Genomic DNA, 23,225 nt, shown 5'->3' with positions numbered 1-23,225 from the left:
CCTGATTCCAGGATGGTTTTGGAACATCACCACCACATTTAATTTGCTCTCTTTTTTTCATTGTTTGTCGTTTTTTTGTAAAGGAAAAAAAAAACAAAATAAAGATAACAAAAAAAGGTTAATCCTACAAAGAGACTTTTTTTTTTTTTTCTTCTTTCTCAGCTCTCTTAAAACTTGCTAACTTGTAAATTACAAATGAACCAAGTCCAATAGTTGTGACACTAGAAGCAATGCATACACGTGTCAGTCCTTCTCTCCTTGACTGATAAAAGGGGGACGAAGGTGTCGGGGGCATGATATGTTGGAGATCATACATAGTGAACAGACGAGGAGGGAGGCGGGGTGGACTGGCCCAGTCTCCCACGCCTCGACATCAAAGTCTCTTTGTGACAGTCTCACAGTTTCAAAAAAGGAGGTTGGGAGGAGAATCAGGGGTGGGGGAAATAAAAGCAAGGATGTAAACTAGGATGCTGCCAATCCAGCACAGCTTCTCTCATTCAGGCAGCCAGCTGACTGCCACCTGGGTCATAGGTCCTTACTGGTTCGTTCGCAGAATCTTCCTCCTCCAACCTTTGCTGGAGCAATCTGGCTCAACGAATGACTGGCTGGGGAGAGAATGCCGATATGTCCTCTCAGCTAAAAAAAAAGAAGCAGCTGGGTGTTCGATGAAAATATGGGGCGATGCAGCAGGCTTACAGTTCTAGCTTCAACTAAGACACAAAGGTTTTGGCAGACTGTCACATTGGTCACCTTACGTGTTGAACTTCTCTCTCTCTCTCTCTCTCTCTCTTCCCCCCAATTAGTCACACAACTACTACTTTCGGCATTTGTGTGTACAACTTAAAAGGACATTTCCGGCTAGCGCGGACCACTGATTAGCTTACAACGCTAGTATTCGGGGCACAGGGAAAGTAAAAACTAATCGCTATTTATACCACTAAAAAGGCTCAAAATATCACCAAACTTCAACGGTAGCATAATGAGGGTCCCTAAATGTTAACCGAAGTGTACAGACAGTTTATTAAAAACATAGATTAGAAAGACAGTCGCGTTCTCGTATACAGGCGGCCGCCGTCTTGGGAGCTACTGTCTTTCTAAACCATCTTTTTAATACACAGCCTGTACACTTACAATGTTCTCAATGCTTAGATTAACATTTCGGGACCCTCATTATGCTACCGTTGAAGTTTGGTGATATTTTGAGCCTTTTTAGTGGTATAAATAGCGATTTGTTTTTACTTTCCCTGTGCCCCGAATACTAGCGTTGTAAGCTAATCAGCGGCCCGCGCTAGCTTGTTTCAAGCTACAAACACATTCGATTAGCATGAAAACATGTCCCGGAGAACGACAGAGTGGGTACACATCCGTTATTAACCCCTAGGTTCGTTTTGCGCCGGAATTGTCCTTTAAAGGCAACAAGAATAAGGCTGGGTATCGTTCAAAGATTTTAGATACCGATACCTAAACGATACAATACTTTTTTTGCTACCAATTTTATGAAACAAAAAGAAATTACATTACAGCACAAATTTTTGTCCTGTCTCTGTGTATCATCGAGTTTTTCCTGCGTGTCTCTACGACATGTAACGTTAGACGGGCCAGTCAGCAGCATTATTACATCTTGGTAGAAGCATGCTGCCTGCTTATCGTCTCCCTGACGCTGATGAGTTACTCCTTAGGTATTGAATGACGAGGCATTTTTCGATACTCGATACTTAAGAGGAAATTTGGTTAGTGCCTAAAAAGTATTGAATTCGGTACCCAGCCATAAACAAGAATGCTTTTAAGGAGAGACTGAGTGTGTTGTTCGACTACCGACACTCAAGAGTTCTTGGAGAGATCAGGCTGGCAGTGGGATGCAGCCACCGAGGAGGCTTTATCAGGTGTGCCTGCGCTTTTTTTCCTTTAGATGCGGTCGTACGTAATACGGCCATAACCCTGCCTCAAAAGTGAGAGAATTAGAACCTGTAGCAGCTCTAACCCATCCAGCATTATAAAGAAATATGCTTGTTTGTTCATCAAACCCACAGTCAGATGAAAAGACCCAGTCATTTGATTTCAGTGAGTCTGGTACAGAAATACATCTCGGTGCTAAGACTGATGGCAAGACAAAACGTTAGTCTAGCTCTGTCGGAAAATCAGACAAGTATATACCTTCCAAAAACTCCTTTTATTAATTGGCTGTAAGAGAAGATAAAAGAAAAGTGTCAGCTGGGTTTTTGTTCACTTTGGACGGTGTTCAAACCAGCAGCTCCACTCTGAAGAGATGCTGCGTGTTAGTCAAACACACTGCTTTGAAAACGTCTGACTATGAGTTTGATTTTGACCTATTAAAGACGGGTGTGTATTTCAAGTTCAGATAACGACAGTGGGGTAGTTTTCCTTTGCGTCTAGCCTTTGAGCGAGGCTAGGCTAACCACATCACAGGTATGTACAAGCATATTTAAAGCTGCACTAATCAATATTGCTATTTAAACAATAGATCAAATGCGTGTAAAAGTGTGTAATGTGAACACCCTCCGCTTTTATGGGGCTTTTTAGCATCAATAATATCAATTCATGCAGCTTTAAAAATACAGAAAATGTGTAACCATAAAGGCCAACTATCAATTGATGTGATGTACGCTAACATGCTAGCACGGAGCCCATTTCCAGTCAGTGTAGTGTATACACAAGTGTATAGTGTATAAGTATTAGCAGAGAGGACCGGAACCTACAATCTAGAGTAGACTGAGCGTGGAAGGTGACCAGTGTGCCATTCTCCCACAACCTGATGTTTGCATCAACACCACTGCTTTTAAGGAGGACCATGCAGTGGGTACTGAGCAGAACTAGAAGGTCAGTTTGTCAAAGTCACAGAATAAGCATATTTTCCATACACCTTAGGGTAGATGGCTTCATTTTTGCTGAGATATATATATATATATATATATATATATATATATATATATCTCTGCCTAAAAACCAAAACTAAGCAGGGAAAATAGGTCCACTTGCGATTTGCTCTTCTTGAGAGATGTGCAGTTGGGCCAGATATACAAAGCCTAGATGGCCGCCCAGAGAGGAGTATTGAAGATGATGATGATAGTGTCCTACTGTACAAATGAAAAGCATCAGTGTAGATCTGTCATAGAGGTGTGGAGAATCGTAGGAACGGACTGGTGCTGGTATCTGGCAGCGAGGTGACTCTTAAGGGAAGAAAGGGTTTGAAGAAACACTTTGGGGGGGGGATCATTATGATACATTTATAAAAACTAAAACGAGAAAGGAGGGGAAGTGGAGGGATTGAGATACATGTTGAGGGAGGAGGGTGGAAACCCAAGAACGGCTGTGCATCTCAGCCGACCACGCGTTAAATTCCCAACGGATCCGGGGGGGGCAGGTTTCGTCTGTTTGCAAGACAAGAGTCTGGACGGATGTGAGAGCGTTCAACCGTTCATATAGTGATGGACTGAACAGAGTAGAATGAGGAGGACGAACAAGAGGAGGCGGTGCCAGCACAGCACCGGTTTTGGTATAATTGGATTTGGCTGCAGTTGATGCGTCAGTCAGGGTTGGGGGGTTGGGGGGCGACGACACTGAGGGGCTCCACTGGGAGAGGTTGGGGGGTGGGGGTGGGTGGGGGATCTCTTGTCATGCAGGGGGGGGGAGGCCGAAGAGGTCTGTGTGAGGTCTTGGTCTTAACTGCCGTAATGCATGGTGTTGCTGGGGATGACCATAGGCGAGGCCATGGAGATGGCAGCGCCCCCCATGGTGAACTGGTTGGTGACGGGATAGTAAGTACCGCTGCTGCTGGGACCCGACTGGCCTGTGGTGGCTCCTGGACGGGAAACAAACAACGCATCGCGTTCAACATTAGAGCTGGCCGACATGGAGACAATCAAATATCGCAATATTTTGGACCGAATATTGTAGGGTTGACTATTGGTGCTCTCACAAAATATTTACACGGTGAGATTTTTGATAAATACTCATCAATAACGTGGCTATAATGACTAGGTGGGTAAAGGAAAATAATAGAACTTTACTACAATACCAGGAAAAAACAACCCTTGTGTCATATTACGATATCAAAAATGAAGACCATGTCTAGCCACATATCAATATATTACCCAGCCCTATTCAACATTCCCACTGAAGATGCATGCAGGGTACATTTCTGTAAGCAGGGTTTCTGCCGGTTTTACCAAGTCAAATTGATGACCTTTATGAATGAAATTAAAGACCTGTATCACGACATTAAAGTACAACAAAATGCAGAGTCACAAACGTACCTGCAAAGTAAATAAATGTATTCAAATTTTTATATATATATATATATATGTATGACATATGGACGTACCCTGGACAATTCCTGTGCTCATGATGGAGCCCATCCTGGAGTGGGTGTGGTTTACAATTCCGGTGTTCACTGTGACCAATCAGAGGAAAGAACCGTTAGTATGTGCAGAACTACAACACATTTTAGCCTGTTGCTACTTTGCAGGTACCACACACACACACACACACACACACACACACAAACACGTTACTCACAAGAGTAGTACAACCTGTAATATTAATGTTATCAGACAACCGATCACATGGCACTTTCACATGTAAGTGTGCCCGCTGCTGAAATTAAGCAGCTGAAACATTTGAAATAGCTGAAACACTGTTGTAGTGCTGAAAATAGCTCAAAGTGTCGATTCTAAGTGCTGTGGGACGTTCTTAGTAGAATCTGAAGCGCTGTGGGGATTTGAAATGTCAGTTGAAGTGTAGCTGATACATTGAGTGTGAAGTGTTAGTTGAAGGGGAAGACCTGAAGGCAAGGAGTGCCACTTCAAAATCAATAAACTGAAAGATGGTGTCAGTTGAAGTGAAGGCACTGAACGCATTAAGGAGTACATTGCGTGTGAACAGTGAAAGTTGTGGGACCAAAAGTGAAAACACACCGGGTGGCGTATAGTCGCGTAGCGCAGCTATTTTTATTTCGGCAGCCGTGTTATGCAATCTGACTGTTCATACCGGGCGTGGAGCGGCCTCTCGGCCCACACAGATCAGGCACATATCTACGCTTCGCGGGCTTACGCGCCCGGTGTGTTTTCACTGTTAGAAGAGCTGAACACAATTTTTCGGATTTTCAAAGGCCAAGACCTGAAAGGATCTGAAGCGTGTTTTCAAGCGTAAGCATTAAAAGGAGTTGAAATGTCAGTTGAAGAGAATGCCATGAATGAAGAGTAAGAGTTAATATCAGTTGAAATGTCATCAAAAGTTAAAAAACGGAAGAAGCATATACAACAGTTATTTGTAGAAACATTTAATTATCACATTATAAACATCAACTACTGAGTTATACAAAGATATTGTGAAATTGTTGATTCGTAACATAGCATGTTAGAGCTCATCTCCTGTCCTTCAAAAGGTTGTTTCAGCCTTTGGTTTGGGGAAAATATTTCGCAGAGCAATCGTTTCATCTGTCATTTTTCTCTGTGCCACAAAGTGCTTAAAGTGCTCACTAGAGACCAGAGCATGAACATTTCTGTTTAAAGCAGCTGTTTACATGCACGTCTTGCACTGCAGACTTTGTCTGTTGCTCTGCTTTTTTGGTTCCCCGCTACATTAAGTACCATGAGATGTTGAGAAGTCGGTGCGATTCGTACCCAGGGGGATGAGGTTGTTGTGAGACGCTGATGGGCCGCTGCCAATGACTGTGCTGAGGTCATAAGCTGCAGGCATCCCTGGAAAAGGGGGGAGGAGGGGGGGGGGGGAGACACAAAACAAACCGATCAACACTTACTACAAAGAAACCGCTACATTCAGCGTCCTCACTATACACAGTAGGGCTGGGACGATATGCTTTTGTCCCGATTCGATTCTTTCGCGATACATGGGTGCCAATTTGATGTGTATTATAACAATATCCAATAACATGGATGTTCTGCATTTTCTGCTTTCGCTCTGTTTTGCTGGAGGAACCGGGGGCAACCTCCTGCATCACAATACACTGGCAGTCAGTGTTGTAGTCAAGACCACCTAAACCGAGACCAAGTAAAATGCAAATGGACTATTTATATGGCGCTTTTCCAGTCTTAACTACCCAAAGAGCTTTAACAGAGTACAGGAACCATTCACACGCATTCAGACACCGGTGGCCGAGGCTCGAAGGATCGAACCACCGACCTTCCGATTGGTAGGCTGCCGCTCTACCACCTGAGCCACAGCCAAGACTTCTCAAATATGGAAACAAATGGACAAGTGTTTCACAATTTCCAGTGTTTCCTTTAGGATTCTTTTTAGCAGTTGGGGCAGGTCTGTCCGAACAACAACGCCTGCCCCCCAATAATAAAGAAAGTACCTGTTGGCAGGTACCAGGGACTTTTTCATAATGAAAAACCAAAAAAGGTGAGTAGAGTCGAGGCGAGCAGGTACCATGTAACGGAAAAACGCCATTTCTGTCAGATCTGAGTTTCAAGTTGTACACGTTTCCCCAAAACAAGTTCCTTCCAGAGGCTATTGTGCAGCGGCCCCGTTGGTGCGCCAATAAACCAGATCACGTATTTCTCCCATCCCGGAATGCTGTGTGGACTAGCCAGACCCTCCTCTGCAGCGCTGTGGAGGAAGGTCTGGCAACGCGAGACTACGACCTGTAAGACCCTACGCATCTCATCTCTAAAAACTTTCAAAACTGAATTGATAGTCCCAACTTCTTAATGTGTCAAGTACTCTGCCTTTCCGTGTCTTGAAAATCTGAGGATGGGTGGGCGCCCCGTGTAAACACATGGAGGATTGCGCTCATCTACCAGTGTTTATGTGTGGTCACCTGATACAGCCATCCCCTGACTCATGCTGTAGGCCGCCCCCGTGTTCCACATGTTCTCGGACGGGGAGGTGTAGTGTGAGCCAGGAGGGGGGTTGGGGGTGGTGCCTGTGTACCTGCAAAATGCAAACGCACACGTTTAACGTCGGGGAGACAGGCAGGGCTCCCCATCTCACATGGTGAAACGGTGCCACCCAGATCCCCAGGTGTGTGACTGGGGTCAAGAGACCAACTCACCTGAAAAAGGGGTTCTTCAAGTCCAGGAGGTTGCTGGACTTTGATCCGGTCTGGTCCACCTGGGCAACAATACTGATGTCGTAGCTTTGTCTGTTGATAGGGAGAGCAGACTTGTCAAATAAATCAACACAGATCACGTAATGTTAACATATCCTTATTATGATTGTGTTTCATTTGTATTTTTTTGTTTCCATGCATGTGAGAAGCTTTGTCAGCAAAAGGCTGACATGAGTAGTTTGATATATTGGGAAATACCCATATTATATTTCTTGCTAAGTGTTAGATAAGAAGATGGCTACCACTTTCATGTCAAACAGGGGGAACAGCTAGCCTGGCTCTGTCCAAGCGTAACAACATCCACCTACCAACTTATTAACATATTATATCTCATTTATTAATCCGTACAAAACCCAAAGTGTAAAAACGACACGGCAAACAATACTACAACAATTGGATCATTGAAATGTTACTAAAACAGAACAATGAAGGGGCTCTGCAAATTGTTTTTTTTAAAAAACTTTCTCCAGTGTTGTTACCATGGATACAAATGAACAGAGACAGTGAGCTGGAAACCTTTAGTGCTATGATCTTTACTGCTGCTGTTGCATGCGTTCTGCTGAAAATTCACCTTTTAAACAGCACATCACATGAATGCTTTGTTGTGTTTAAACTCATCAGTTTGGTTCCTTTGTGCCCACTTCCTCCTTTCTATTTCTTTAAGTCATCAGTTGCAGCTCCTTAGTTTTTAGTTTCCTACTAGTTGCAAGTTTACTACTTCAGGAGAAATTGAACGCAGTTCGACGTTGCTTTCAGGGCCAATGTTTTGAATGACCAAAGACCACAATATAAAGCCTCCGACATGTACTACTACAGCGTGACTTATGCTTCTGCGTAAAATTTGGTCAGAAAGAACAGGGGAGACACTTTGTTTCTCCCACTATGCCTCGAGAGTCGCTACTCGCCCAGAAGCTAATCGCCGTCATTTTCTCACTCTCTCTACCCCACACTCCCCACACTCCCCACACACACACACACACACATCCCTGCCCTGCTATTCTCTTAAAGGGATACTTCACCGATTTAGCATTAAGCTTTGTATCAGTAGAACTCCGGTAGTATTTTTGAATGACCGTGCTTCCCTCCCTCATGTCCCCCTGAGAGGGGAGATCTCCGTATTGTGGGTCTGGAAAAATGTATACCGATGACGCAAAAATCGTCATTTTACGTCATCGGTATACATTTTTCCAAAGGCAAAGGACTACAGCCAGTACTTCCGCATAGCCCACAGGAGGTTGGACGTCGTTTTTTTTTACGGAAATTGCCGAGGTAAAAACGAGCGTCAGCCATCTTGAATCATCGCTTCGCTTATCAGCAGAAACAGATTTATTCATCCCGAAGGAAATTTTAGAACAACAATTATGTGCATACAAACTACCGCACACATGTACCACCGGGATACATTGCTAGCTGGTAAGGGTCAGCGGTGTGCGGAGAGCGGGACGAGGGTAGGAGTTGGAGCTAGGTGGAAGCTAACAATAGCCAGCCACCTGTGCCAGGCTTCGCCTGCTACGGAGACCAGAACTTCAGCCTGCAGTGCCGCTAGCCGGAATACTTGACAGCCTTTGCCTGTTACGGAGACGAGCACATCAGCCTGCGGTGTTGCTTGATGCCGCTAGCCGGTAGGGGCACATCCTCAGCGGTGTGCAGAAAGCGGGACGAGGGTAGGAGTTGGAGCTAGGTGGAAGCTAACGATAGCCAGCCACCTGTGCCAGGCTTCGCCTGCTACGGCACAGCCTCAGTAGCGGCTCTGTCACCGGGTAAGACTAGCTAGTAGCTTTAACACGGACTGTTGCAGAAATGGGGGTGCTTCTATCCAACTAACTGCTAACTGCTGGTGGAGTTGTGACTGTTAGATGCCGACCAGTCTACATTCCACGCAAATTTATGGCTCCGTTTACAGCCTACCAAGCGCTAATGCCAGTATGTGTTAGCTGAACTTTACGGAGCATATAGCTAATGTGTGTGCACTAAATGTAGCCTGTTTCGTATGTCGTTTTTGTATATTTTAATTGTGTAACCACTTGAGCCACGGTGAAACGTTTCGTGTATATGGTTGAAATGACAATAAAACACAGTTGAGTAGTTGATCGTCTCACTGTCTGTCTGTAAACGGTAGGCGTGGCTTGGGAGTGGACTCAGAGCAGCGAAGCAAGTGCATTCTGGGATTTGGCGTCTTTCATCCACATTAGCCAAAAACACATTTCCTGGCTTTTCTCGGCCTAGAAGGCACCAATTTCAAAAAAAAATAATCAAAAAAAATAATTCACATTTATTCTACATAAGTGACCCAATTTAAAGATATACTCCGCTTTCCAGCAGTGAAATATCCCTTTAAAAGACATCGACGCACACACCAACGCACAACCAGAAATCACGCTTAAGGAGGTGGATCTACATGCCGCAGAGGACTACTTTTAGGAGCATCGTACCTCTTGTTGGCCACCAGCATGGCAGTGCCGGACAGCGTATCCCCGGCCTTGGTGAAGAGGGGAGACTGCAGCAGACAGCGCACCTGGTACCAGTGGGTGAGAGGCTCTGTGGGGGCTGTGGACAGCCAAACTGTAATCCTGCACAGAGACGGTGGAAGGTCAAGAAAAACTGTGGGACTCATTTAAGGCCAGGGTTCAAAATGTACTTTTTGTCCACCTGCCAAATGGCCAGTGAATGTTACATTTTTACCAGTCACTCAATAGATAACTATTGTTTTTTGGCTGGTGAGTGAAGCACATCTACCAGCCACTTGCATATTTTAGCAGCATTTGGCTCGTAAATGGTGCTTATTTTGTACCCTGTTTAAGGCATTCCTTAAGATGTCATGTGTCTATCAGTGACTTACACTGATCCAATAAACGCCACATCAAACCAGAACGCCAGGCCGTGCACCAGGCCCGAGTGCATCATGTGGAACTTGAAGGGAATCTCTATCCTGGAACCCCAAAGAAAGCGCAGGGAAAGAGACATTAATTACACTGGGCATGACATACATTTAATATACCTACTACACACACACACAGACCTGTAGAGATCCTCTTCTTTGGCCTCCAGGAAGTTGACTGTGTACTTGACCGACTTGGCCATCAGAATACGGATATCAAATGTGTCCTATGGAGGAAAGCACAACAACAAATCCAGTTTCACACAACTTACTAAGGGCTGGGTACCAAATTCGATACTTTTTAGGCACCGACCGATTGCCTCTAAAGTATCAAGTATCGAAGAATGCCTCGTCATTCAATACCCAATTTCAATAATAACATACCACGATTGGCTGGCGGAAATACTCGTCCACTGCTGCTCCCCGCAGGGCAGACAGGTCTACACCATGGAAGGAGGGCTGGTACCTGAGGGCCAAAGAACAAAAATCACATTTCACTTTTAATTGGTCCCAAAATGATAACCAAAACCATACGTTTTGGCACAATCTCAGAATAATGTTTTGTTTTTGTTTTTTTTTTGGGATGAAGACACTAAAACAAATTTAAACCAATCAAGTTAAAAGTTCTACGGAAGCAACCCTAACCCTTTACACCAGAGGGGAGCTGATGACTATTCAAATCAATTTTTAGTATCAAATCATAACAAGAGTTATCTCAAGACACTTAACAGATAGTTAGGTCTAGACCCCACTCTATAATTTACAAAGTCCCCACAATTTCCCACGAGCAAGCAAACTACAAGACTACACACCAGAAGAAACACCAGGTTGTAGGCCTCCGCCAACCAGTCAAGTTACAGTCAACATCCATGTCTGTAGTGAAGACTTTGAAGGACTTAAATAAAAAGCTGGATGCGTCACACACATTTTACACTTTAACCCGGCACCACAGACACCACCGTTTCATAATTAGTGTCATTAACAACTCAGTATCCGACCAAATGTCTTCCGTTCTGTTCCTGAGGTATGGCGATGAATAATGGCCAGAAAAAGTGTTTTTGCAGAACATTATGTTGTCATGGTGAAGTTGACCTTTGACCTTTTGGAAATGAAATCTCATCAATTTATTACTTGATCCTATTAGACATTTGTGTGAAATGTTATGTCATAATTAGCGTAAAGGTTCTTCAGTTACGGCCAACATCTAACCAGTTCATCCTTGAGTTCCAGTAGACGTTTGGGCCACATTTGAAGAGATTCCCCTCAGGGCGTTTCTGGGATATCGTGTTCACAAGAATGGGACGTACGTACGGAGATGCGGACAAACACAAAGCCTCGGGCCACGGCTATCACCAAACGCAACTTGTTCCTGACTCAAACCAAGAAAGTTACTTATGCATACATATTCGATTCCCCAGTCCTTTTGGAAAACTACCGACATGACTACGACTATAGTGGCCAAAAATATTAGTGCAGTATCGTCACGATATTCATCCAGCTTTCCTGCATTACTAAACTAAGAGCTGAAAAAGCTCTGCGAAAACATCAACGTAAAATACACCACAAACACCAGCGGGTCGATTTAGGTCAGGTGACCGTACTCGTTTCTTAAATGTGACACATCTATACATGTTTTTATACGTGTTCTGACTCCCTTTGGGTATTCATAGTTAAAAAGGTGCAGTAAGTGATGCTGCGCAGAGCTTGTTGATATTTGAACTTAACTGCCAAACAGATACAGAAGACCATTCATACGTGTTTTCTGAACTTCTTTCAAACAATAAGTCTGTTTCCTTGGTAACCCGAGGGTTCGGGTTAATCCGCGGAACAATCATTCCCATCCCACATGGTTCTTATGCAATGAAAAACGTTCACTGCTCCAGTAAATAGGACAGACCTTAGATATGGCCTGGCATTGGGAGATATTTTTGGCCCGCTCAGCTCATAGAACCCTTAGGCTCAGCTACGAGCCAGACGTTAGCCAATCACAGAGAAACACGGCATATTAAACACTTATTTCGGGTGTTATGCAATTCAACTGCGGCCCCTCCATTACCACCCTTCCTTTCCCTCCTCACCAGAAGTTGGCCTTGGTGAACTGCTCCATGTAGAGCTGCTCATCTGTGAAGGGGGCCAGGTGGACGTCACCGATAGTTGGGAACATTTTACCTGAAACACAAACACAGAGGCGGCCAGTCAGAAGCAAGACTGGACTGGCGGCAATTTACAACACAGAATGAGATTTGGATCACCCATCTTGAAACATTACCACATGGCGCCCTCATATCTATTTGTGTATACTCACTGTGGCCTCATCATGCTAACAATTCAAATATCTAAAAACGGCTGTCGGAAGTGCAGTGCTTTTCAAAGGGTTGTTTCCAGGGCCGGGACGATTTGCCTTTGTCCCGATTCCATTCTTTCTAGAGGTCGACCGATATGGGTTTTCTCTGGCCGATGCCCATCTTTAGAAATCAGGGTCAGCAGATTATTTTGGCCGATATTTGGCCGATATGTGCTTGTTTTTAAACCTCTATTTGAAAGATAAAATGTAACACTAATATACACAGAATTTCTCAACAAAAACATTTATTGAACACTTCACCAATCTACACTTTTATACTTCAATTAAAAATGTATAATGTAAAAACATACTGTATATTGTATAATGTATGAAAAATATATTAAATAAACGAAACAGGTAAGAAGAAAATAAACTGTCAAATAAACTCTTCAATGAAAAAAATAAAGATTAGTGCGCTCAGCAGCATTTATTAAACTTCTGAGAATACAAATCTGCCAGCTTCACAGAAAGTGACGTTATTATTAATCTCAACACTATTTCCTCCTAACTGCTGTTGAATCACATCAGACTAGGGCTCTCTGAAGCCAGTTCTTGTTCACCTTGTTTGTTAGATCATTGTTCATTTGGTGTTGTATCTGTGTTTTGGGGATCCTACTGTTAGGTTACATGTCCTGTAGCACTCATTAGGATCTTATCTGAGCAGTTTTCTGTCATTCAAACAACTCTTAGTTGTAATTTAAAACTCGTCCAGCCAATTTAATAAAATTAAGGTGCAGTTAATGGATACAGGCATGGAGAACTGAAGGCTCCGTTAGCGACGATTAGCTCCGTTAGCTCCAGTTAGCTCCGTTATAGGAATGGATGAGACTGTCACGGACAGGGGTAACAACCAGACTCTGATAAATGACATTCGGGGAGCTTCCACTGCGGTGTGGCCGTGGTGTTTTGTACGGTTTCATTAGTACAAAGACGCAAGACTTCACGAGGGGAGGGGCTGGAGGCAACTGGTCTGGGTGCGCTGTAAAAAAAAAAAAAAAAATCGCCTATTCATGTTTTTAACACTAGGCTGCCCGCAGATGCGCCTGCCTATTAAATCGGCTTGATATACTGGGATATTGGCCGATGCCGATTATGTAAAAAAAAAAAAGCCAAAAATCGGCTGATTAATCGGCCGGCCTCTAATTCTTTCACGATACATGGGTGCCGATTTGATTTGCATTGCGATTCTAGAAGTATTGCGATTTTCTTTTCCTTCTTTAACAGAAACAGAAGTTGAATAATACACTTCTAGAGACAATATATCTTGAGACAGTTGTTTTCTAAGAAGAATGCACATCACATGTCAGTCAGTCTGACATTTATTTCATTTGTAAAGATGTACATAACATGGATGTTCTGCATTTTATGCTTTTGTTCCATTTTGCTGGAAACCAATATGATGTGGTCGCCGTCAGCGGTACTGCATATACAGAAAATACTTCTGAAATAAATAAAAAAATATCCATTTTGAAAATCCCCGCCAAAAAAAAAAAACTGTTGTACGTGCTGCTACTTTACTTGAGCAGCCTTTATCCTACCATTTCCTGTAATATCCCATATGCCACTCTCCTGTGCCCCACATCTCCTCACCATTGGGTTTGAGGAACTTCTTGGCGTGCAGGTAGCTCTCCAGCATGCGCTCGTTAAACAACATGTAGCCCATGGGCTCCGAGATGATGATGTCAACCTGCTCTGGCAGAGTCACCTCCTCCACCTTCCCCGGGATGACGACCACACGCTCTCCTAAGCGATTACTGTTCACCAGCACCTGTAAGGCAGAGCACGCCTTTATACTGGGACTGGAAATCCTGCCATAGGCCGGTCAGAACAGAGCGACCCATCAACCAGATCACACCAAACATTATCAGTCAGGGAACTGGTGTTAGCATTGATGTGTGTGTGTGTGTGTGTGTGTGTGTGTGTATGCTAGGGCTGCACAATAGATTTGTTTTTTATCTTTATCGCGATATCAACTGGCGTAAAAAACATTGCGAAAGATAGACACTCCGATTTTTTAGTTGAAAGAAAATATCTGTGGAAAACCGCACTTTACAATGTAACTTATTCCCTTTTCAGTGGTGCCTTTTACGTTCAATTATAACTGGAAATGATTTGTTTCAAATTCAACAAGCAGTTTGGTGCATTTTTGCAGAATACTAAAAGCAGCAGAACTGAGTACTTTTCAATAACATTATCGCATATTGCTTATTTTCCTCATATTGTGCAGCCCTAGTCTGTCTGTGTGCGTGTGTGTTTGACGTAGCCTGTTTCACTGTGTGTGTGTGTGTGTGTGTGTGTGTACCTCGGCGTGCTGTGCCATGGTGCTGGCCTCCACAGCGTAGACCTTCCTGGCTCCAGCCTGGGCTGCAAAGAAAGAGAGGATCCCCGAGCCACAGCCAACATCCAGCACCACCTGGAGGAAAAGAGAACAGGATTAATTACAGGTAGGCTATGTTGGGCAAAGAAATGGCTTAAAGAGACAAATAAACAGTGGTTTAAAATTATATATATATAAAAAAAATGAGTCTTTTGATAACCGATTGTTCGCCAAGCTCCCCACCCCCTTTAGTTACTGTTGCTACAGTAAGTCTGACAAGCTTTCTGTTCTCGCACGGCAGATTTACAATCAATATTCTCAGTATTTCTTTATTGTTATTATCAGACAGAGGGAGGCAGAAGCAGCTTCTCATTTTTAGCTGACAACTGTCAACTTTGTCAGACGATAAGACAAGCACCTCTGTCTAAACTAAGCCAAGAGTCAGAGCCAGAGTTGGTTGAAAACGCAGTTTTCATCGGACTTTTCAATGACTTGAATGTCTTACTATAGATATGTAAAACAGTCTTAAATATGAACATGATAGCTGATACTGTGCTAAAAGACTGAGCATACTTGCCGGCTGAGCTTACATACTCGTTTGGGTTTTAGGATGAGGATTAGATGGCAACGTTGGCTTTGGTTACTAGAATGTAGATTTCGAGCAGGACAGAGCTGCTAGCGTTAGCCTACCCTCTGGACTGGATGAAGTAACACTTGGTCACCACTGTAGTTAGGCTAGTTAGCCAGACTTAACATTTGCTAAACTAGGATTGGACAATAATTGCTTGAGGGAGGAGTTTAGAAAAGGGTAAATTGTTAGACTAATTAGGGCATTGTATTATATAAATTGGGTTTTAGCTGCTCTTTGGCAATGGTCACATTTTAGCCTAGTCTGAAAATTTGAACAAAAAGAAAAACCAGCAGTTAGGTGTTTACCAAGGGCGAGGGAAATGTTCAAATATCTAGCTACTGATTATGGCTGGAGTCTAAAACTTAATCTAAGTGCAAGTAAGTGATGAATCTATATCTATCCAGTAGTATAAGGGTACCTTATCCTTAAAGTCAGTGTGGTTCTGGAGAATAGCCCGTTGGTAAGTCCCTGTCCGAACGTAGTCCTGCATCATGTTCTGTTGCTGGGAGAGGTAGCCATAAAACTGCAGAGAAAAACAAAACATGAACGGACGTTTCGTCAACATCGTACAAGCCGACTCAGTGAGGACATACAAAAATATCATCACATTCCAATAAGTCAAATACAAGACTTTGCATAGATCATTCTGGTCAATGGGATTTTCAAGTGTAACTGTTAATAATTTGTATAAATGAAAAGAAGAAAAACACATCCAAGCCTCTGAGTGGGCGGCCTACTGTTTGATTGACAGCTGGGTCAGGGCGGACACAGAGACACTATGTAATGTAAGCAAACTGTAGCTCAAACCAAAGACATTTGGCAGTGGTGGTGAAGAATAAGGACCAGGACAGACATTTCCGGGTACAGGCATGTGCAACTAGCTAGCTATATTGGCTATCTAAGCTGTAAATATAATGTTAGTCAGGGCACTCTTTCTCTGTGATTGTTTCAAAGAAGTTGGAAAAAAAAGGAGACACTAGTGAGACAACGTATGTGCGTTGTGCTCAAAGTCTAGGGGCTCTTTTTGTGTCGCTGACAGCAGCTTTACCCACACTGGCTTTAGGCAAGTAGTATGCACTGGTATGCACAGACAGGGAACATCTTTATGAGACCAACATACAAACATAAATGTCTTCCTTCAGGGTATACATTTTCATTCCTGAAATGAGAACACAGGACATGCCATTTACAGAGCAGATCTGGTTACTGTGACAGAATTGTATTTCAGCTGGACTTGGAAGTTGGATATGTCTTCTGGAACTGAATAATGGACGTGCGTGCTGCTATACTGTAAACTAAGAACAGTCAGCGTAGGGTTAGTCTATATCCACAGCGTTCCACTTCTGGGATGGTTCCAGTGCCGCAGGACTATGGTTAACTGCTGCTCAGATCTCTGCAGGGTAAATCCAGACAGCTAGCTAGACTATCTGTCCAATCGGAGTTTTCTGTCAAAACAACTTTTGAACTAGGACTGCACGATATGAGGAAAATATGCGATGTTGTTGTTGAATATCGCGATAACGATATTACTCGCAATACAGACATTAAAATGTACTCAGTTTTGCATTACTGCTGCTTTCAGTATTCTTATACAATTCAACAAAATTGTTTGTTGTATTTAAATCAATTACAGGAAATCATTTCCAACATTCTTTCATGGACAAATTGAACGTATATTGAATATAAAAAAAGGCACCATTAAAAGAATGACAGTCACATTTTAAAGTGCCGTTTTCTACCGATATTTTCTTCCAACTAACACAAAAAAAAAGAAATCTGTTTTTTGTATGTGGCAGCCTTTCGCGATAAAAAAAACAATATATTGTGCAGCCCTAATTTCAACGTACACATGTTCCACCAAAACAAGTTCCTTCCAGAGTCTATTTTGCTTATCCAGGGTCGGGATGCGTGGGCGGCAGCTCCCGCAGGGGATTCCAAACTTCCCTTTCCCGAGCCACATTAACCAGCTCCGACTGGGGGATCCCGAGGCGTTCCCAGGCCAGGTTAGAGATATAATCCCTCCACCTAGTCCTGGGTCTTCCCCGGGGCCTCCTCCCAGCTGGACGTGCCTGGAACACCTCAACTAGCGTGGGGTTAATTATTACGGGACAACTGGTCTGCGTTTGCCATCAAATGATAAAATAAAGCATTGGGGTGTATGAGAGAGAGCCTAAAGTCCACACCTTTGTTGAGAGCCTCTCACCTGGAAGTACTGTACAGCAGAGGAGTCCTCCGTTCTGTCGCTGAAGACCGAGCGCTCGTTGACATGTCCGCGACTGTTCTTCAGGAGGTTATAAAAGGACTGAAAGTCTGAAGCGGAACATGAACACACAAACATGAACAATTACGGGGCATACTTTACACTGGACACTCTATTACACGGCAATACAGTGCAGTCACAAGTATTACGACGGTTATGTTTCATGTTTGAAGTTCATGCTTGAAACTTTTATTTTCGTGTCTGGTCATTTACAACATCCAGACCTCCCTTATGGGATTATTCAGGCACGTTAACAATAAATCAAACGTTCCCACATGACCCACCAACACAATGCATAAATATCAACCAAACATTAATATACACATTGTCCCAAACATAAACCAACCACAAATAATAGTCGAAGAGATATCCCACGATGGGAAAAAAAAACACCAAACACTGTATATTTGATCCAGTTCTTGAACCAACAGTCTCCAATCCACATAAATGTAAGAAAGTATAGCAAGTGTGTGGTAAGCACAGGCTCACTGCTTACATAAACTCACTGTGGGGTTATAAACAGGGAAAACAAAGCCAATGCCATGCTGGAGCGGAGGATTTAAAAACGCAGGCATTTATATACCTAAATATCTAAATTAATGGGGTTTTCTTCTTCTTCAATTTTTCCCATTATTGGTTACACAGGAAATGACTTCTTCATTGGCAGTTTTTTTGTTTAACCTTGCATCTGCCTTGTTTCAAGCAGACATTACATTCGCGGAACACATTTTGGCTCACACGCATGGTGTCTTACCACGGTGTCTTAAGGCTCCGACACACCAACCAGACGGCCGACCATCGGCAGAAAAGCCAGTCGGACTGATCACGCGGCTCCCGTCGGTCCAAAAAGTGCCTCGGAACACACCGAAGCGACGCCGTCTTGAGCGTACGTTCTGCGCGTGCGCGAGACATAATACAAAAAATGAAAAAACGGAAATGACAACGCGTCACGTGGATCTGGCTTCTCCAGCCGATAGTAATGGCGGCTTGTTCGAAATACGATCTCTTACTTTACGAAAATAGTTCACTGAAACGTGTTTCTGAAAACATTTTAAGCAAGAAATAGGCCGTGCAGTTGTCTTCATTTCAGATCGACAAAGGTCAGTTAAAAAGATTTTCTTAAAGATTTTGAGAGGTGTTCGTCACTCATCCCGCTCATTATTTCCGGGTTAGCACTCCACCAATCAGATTTGAATACATTTAACTATTGAGTTACATTGCCATTGTTTTTAAGTCAATTTCTCTTACGCTTGGCTGGTTTTTTCTTACATTACTGTGTATTTTATTGGTGCGTTGTGCGTCCATTGTAAAGCACTTTGCAACGCTGGTTTTGATACGTGCTATACAAATAAACTTTATTATTATTGTTGTTATGTACAGCCATGTATCAGTCTTATTGTATTGGGGTTTTTTGTGTGTACCTGCAGGTGAGGAGAACTGCAGCAGCACGCTATTGCAGCCCAGTGTGATGATGAATGACTGCTTCCCCACGCGGCTGCACTCTGTCTCCCTGGAAACGGAACACTTGAACACACTCGCCTCCTCTCCTGGAAAGAAAAAGTTAGGACAATATGAGACATACCTGCATGAGTGCAGGCACTGGCTTTTTTTTTTTTTTAACCCTGTGTGCTAACAAGTGCTTAAACTTTATTTATACATTTGTGAATTTGATGAGGGTTAGGGGTTTTAACATTTGACTGCCTTGGTAATACAACGCACTGAAGACGAGCGGTACGTGGCTGTCGTGAGGCACGACTGATTTTGAAAATGTGTTGTTTTGTTCTGTCGTTTTTTTTTTAAGCATGCTGCACGACAGCCAAAGAGACGGCTTTCCTCCTGCAAGGCAAATGTTTAGCCTGACATTTCAATTTCAGATTCAACACAATCCTGTGTGGGAGAGCTAGAATAAAATGCAGCTTCAGCCTCTTTAACTCCATCCGCTGCTCACATTGTGTGTGTGTGTGTGTGTGTGTGGGGGGGGTGGGGGGTATTTTAAGAGCTCGAAAAATAACAGGAATTGACAGACCAATACGCAACTTCTAAACCTTAGGATATTTCTTTTTTTAAAATATCTTGTAAAAGAAAATGCACACAACTAAAAAAAGGATGTAGCTGGCGTGACATTCTTCTGAATGTTTCTTATTGTCCTCAAACAAAATCGCAGACTTCTCTACCAATCACATACCCCTCAGTTTCAAGCCCACGGGTTCTTACTACAAACACAGATCTTTAAAAACCGCTTACGTGTATATGGTTTCATTTAAAAGAAGACAAAAAAAGTTGGGCGCCTGGTTAGCTCACCTGGCAGAGCGAGTGGCCATATATAGAGGTTTTCTCCTCAACACAGGGGCCGCGGGTTCGACTCCGACCTGCGGCCCTTTGCTGCATGTCATTCCCCCCCTCGCTCTCTCCCCTTTCATGTCTAAGCTGTCCTATACCAAAAAAAAAGGGCCTAAAATGCCCAAAAAAAGGTCGTCATTTCCTAAAGGAGCTGGTCACTGTAGTTTTTACTCAAGCAGGAAGAAATAGTACATTTGTCGGGGATTAATCCCTGTGTGTGTGTGTTCATGGTAATGAAGGAACATGTCACCCAGTGCAGCAGTGCTCACAAACATGTCGGCACTCAAATGTTCATGAGTGTCCTAGAGTCAGTTCTTACTTCAGAACAAATCCCAAATAAGAAAACATTGTTGGACGTCAGAAACGGTTGGTGAGTGAGGCCCAACGTTATTATTGCAGTCATCTTTTCCTGTCATCAAATACTTTTAAGATTCTAATTTCACAACAATACCAACAAAGAAAATAAAACTGGAGAAGAAACCATTTTTGAACGAAAGCCTCACAAAGTTATGTCTGTGTGGTGCCCTATGCTAAATCTTCCTCCCGGTAGTTTAGTACTTATTTTCTTTTTGGAAGAATGTATCATTATGATCAACTTCATTATTTCCTGGATTTTGTATCACCATAGTCCCTAAATGTATGTAGAAATGGAAAGTATTGAATATTTGTAGAACGATCCCCTGCCCTAGTGACAATGTAACTGACATATGTGTGTGTAAAATCAGTGGACATCCCCTTTTGATGACGATGCAGGATATTTTCTCTTCACAGAATCGGTTCTGATGAAAACACCATGCCTCACTTCTGCAATGCAGTGAACCTGGACCAAACGAGTTAGTGCAGCTGTCATGTTTGCACAAGATCAACTTCACTTATTTGTTACGAAGCCGTTTCCTCCTTACTGCCTTTTTTGTTTTGTTTTTGCTACCGTCTCAGCCACACTGAGACTGTCACAGCTCAGCTGTCACACAGACAGATGCTATGACTGGTTCTGCTGCTCTACGTCAGCAATATACACAAACGCGATTGGATAGGACACAACAGAGTGACAGCGTACATTAGTCTGAATAAACAGCTGTAGATTTGTGCTCTATTGAATATAATTTAGACCTGAACATGACAAGAGTGTAAGAAGCAGGAGCTGTAGCATCCGTGTGTGATTGGAGCAGTGATTTATTTTTTAAATCAAGACACTCCTTCATAGCGCTTTATTGTCATGATACCCCTTCATTCCCACTCACACAAAATGCATACACTTGCAAATGTGCAGCTAAAAATGAATGTATCTTCACCTAACTGAAACTAAAGATTAATGTACACATATGAGTCATATATAAACTAACAACGATCATTAAGCAAGGCAATACAGGCCTCGTTATGTCAAAAGTCAATGAGTAATCACGTTAAATAATCGGGATTTCAATATTGACCAAAAAAATAATTGCGATTATGATTTTGTTGCCCATAACTGAGCAGTCTCTGGGAATAGCTGCAGTCTATATTTTAAAGGGTTTTAGTGTGGTGATTTTAAATGTTAAATTTCTTATCATATTACTCACTAAAATCAGATCCACTTTAATGCAAATCATAAGTTGTGTGCCATACTTATGGACTTTTTATACCTACTAGATGTTTATAAAGATAGGACTCTGTATTATGAAAACTGAATGGCTGGATATTAAGTTATATTTAGCACACAGGGAATGTTGATGTTAATATTTATGTTGTTAATAAAGACAGCTTGGCAATCAACAATTTTAACTCCATTACAAGAGAACATGTCTACTAGTCTAAAAGGCAGAAAGTTCATCTTAATATCAATATAATTTCGAATTTCCCTGCTAGAGATCAATAAAGGTTGATCTTGTCTAAAAAATAAAATAAAAAAAGTTGATCTTATCTAATCTTTTTTTTTTTAGTGGCATACTAAATGGACACTTTCCAACAACCTCGTCCAATTCCTGAACATACACTCTTTGACGTGGTTGACACTATTTGAGCACATTTGTAATGCATTTCCAGTCAAGAAATGGCACGACGGATAATGCAACTCTTAGCGGCGACTTTATACACTGCATTTGTAAGCACATCTGCACTCTTTTTCCTTTTGTATCATATTTCTTCTTTTTTTTCTAGGGGCCCTTCCCTTCATATTTGAATGTGTGCTACAAGAGGTTTGTGGGGGGTGATTCTCTCAGTACCAACCAAACTTGATGCGGAGTTGCTCAAAGGTCTATAATGTATGTCGGTGGGCTTTTCTTTAACTTGAGCATCACAGCAGAGGAGGCCTGGGCAGTTGTTTCTTTTCAGCGGGACATCCCATTGAATAAGAAAAGCCGCGGAGGAGCGAAGCGTATCTGATGCTGCCTCCACACAGGAGGGAAGTAGGCGGCGGGCACCCGGCTATTGTTCCAATGAGAACAAAGATGAATGCATAAGTAATGAGGGCCCGGTATCGCTACGCCACCTAAAACGCCAAGACCGCTTTAAAAACATACAAAGTAAAAGCTTTATAAGTTTGTGCGTTTACCCGCTGTATTGGGCTACGAAACGGGCTATTGGTTAATTGTAGCACTGAAGCAGTGGCAGCCTCCCGCACCGTGGTGCACGGCGGTCAGGAGGAGTGATGCCCTCCGGTCCAGACAAGCTAATCCACAAGCTAAAACAGCAACATTAACATAACCTGGGTCTGTTTGGAACACTCCGGAATAGGCTAAATTTGTATTATTTTCATTATGTGACCAAAAAAACGTTAGTAAACGGCAAAATACGTTAGATACGAGAGGTTCTGGGGCTCGTTAGCGCAACACTGCTGAACCCGGGCTTTGTTTAACTAGCATTAAACTACTCACAACTTAACGTTAGCTGCCCTGCTTACGGAGGTCACTAACTCAGCTAATGTTACGGTGCATGCGTTATATTTGTGTCGAGGTCTACAAAGCTTGCTACTTGTGCAGGAGCTGAGAGCCTGAGGTTTAAGAGCCTCAATAGTTTTAAGGGCTCCCTCGTGATAAGTAGTGGGAGGCGACGTGGTCTCCCAAGACGGGTTAGCTTCTCGGTGGCTAAAGCTACCTATGGCCAGATTAGCTGTATAAGCATTAGCACTGCATAGCATTAGCACTGGCAGTTAAGACAGGCCGAATAAGCTGCAGAAAAGGTCAACTCACCATTGGAGAGATTGATGAGGGCAGCATCTTGGGTGCTTTTGACTTCTAGCCGCAAAGGCTGCTGCTCTGAGTGTCGCTGTATGTCTCCATTAGCGTCTCCGATGGAGAGGAGCCGCACGCCGGGAAACACCGAGACCGCCATCTTCGATCAGGAAGTAGAGACAGGTCGGTGGCGCAAACATCCAGATCCAACCA

General features: G+C 43.0%; 1 protein-coding gene across 2 annotated transcripts; it reads right to left on the bottom strand.

Moving 5' to 3' along the window:
- Positions 1-23,225, bottom strand: carm1 (coactivator-associated arginine methyltransferase 1). Of its 2 annotated transcripts, none has more exons than XM_078270310.1 (16): positions 23,031-23,225; positions 18,945-19,070; positions 17,467-17,573; positions 15,682-15,786; positions 14,618-14,728; positions 13,906-14,083; positions 12,050-12,140; positions 10,356-10,437; positions 10,113-10,198; positions 9,933-10,022; positions 9,526-9,663; positions 7,037-7,126; positions 6,803-6,915; positions 5,610-5,720; positions 4,343-4,411; positions 1-3,820 (listed from the first exon to the last, which is right to left on the bottom strand). In XM_078270310.1, exons 1-16 carry the CDS (start codon positions 23,170-23,172, stop codon positions 3,681-3,683), a joined length of 1,779 nt encoding a protein of 592 aa, XP_078126436.1. In that variant the 5' UTR covers positions 23,173-23,225; the 3' UTR covers positions 1-3,680. The 2 variants fall into 2 exon arrangements, with proteins under 2 accessions (XP_078126436.1, XP_078126437.1); XM_078270311.1 differs by having other exon boundaries at positions 5,643-5,720.

This window comes from Sander vitreus, chromosome 15 (genome assembly GCF_031162955.1).
Source record: "Sander vitreus isolate 19-12246 chromosome 15, sanVit1, whole genome shotgun sequence".
Lineage (NCBI taxonomy): Eukaryota > Metazoa > Chordata > Actinopteri > Perciformes > Percidae > Sander > Sander vitreus.
Note: the sequence above shows the minus strand (reverse complement) of the source record. Positions and strands in the feature narration are given on the sequence as shown.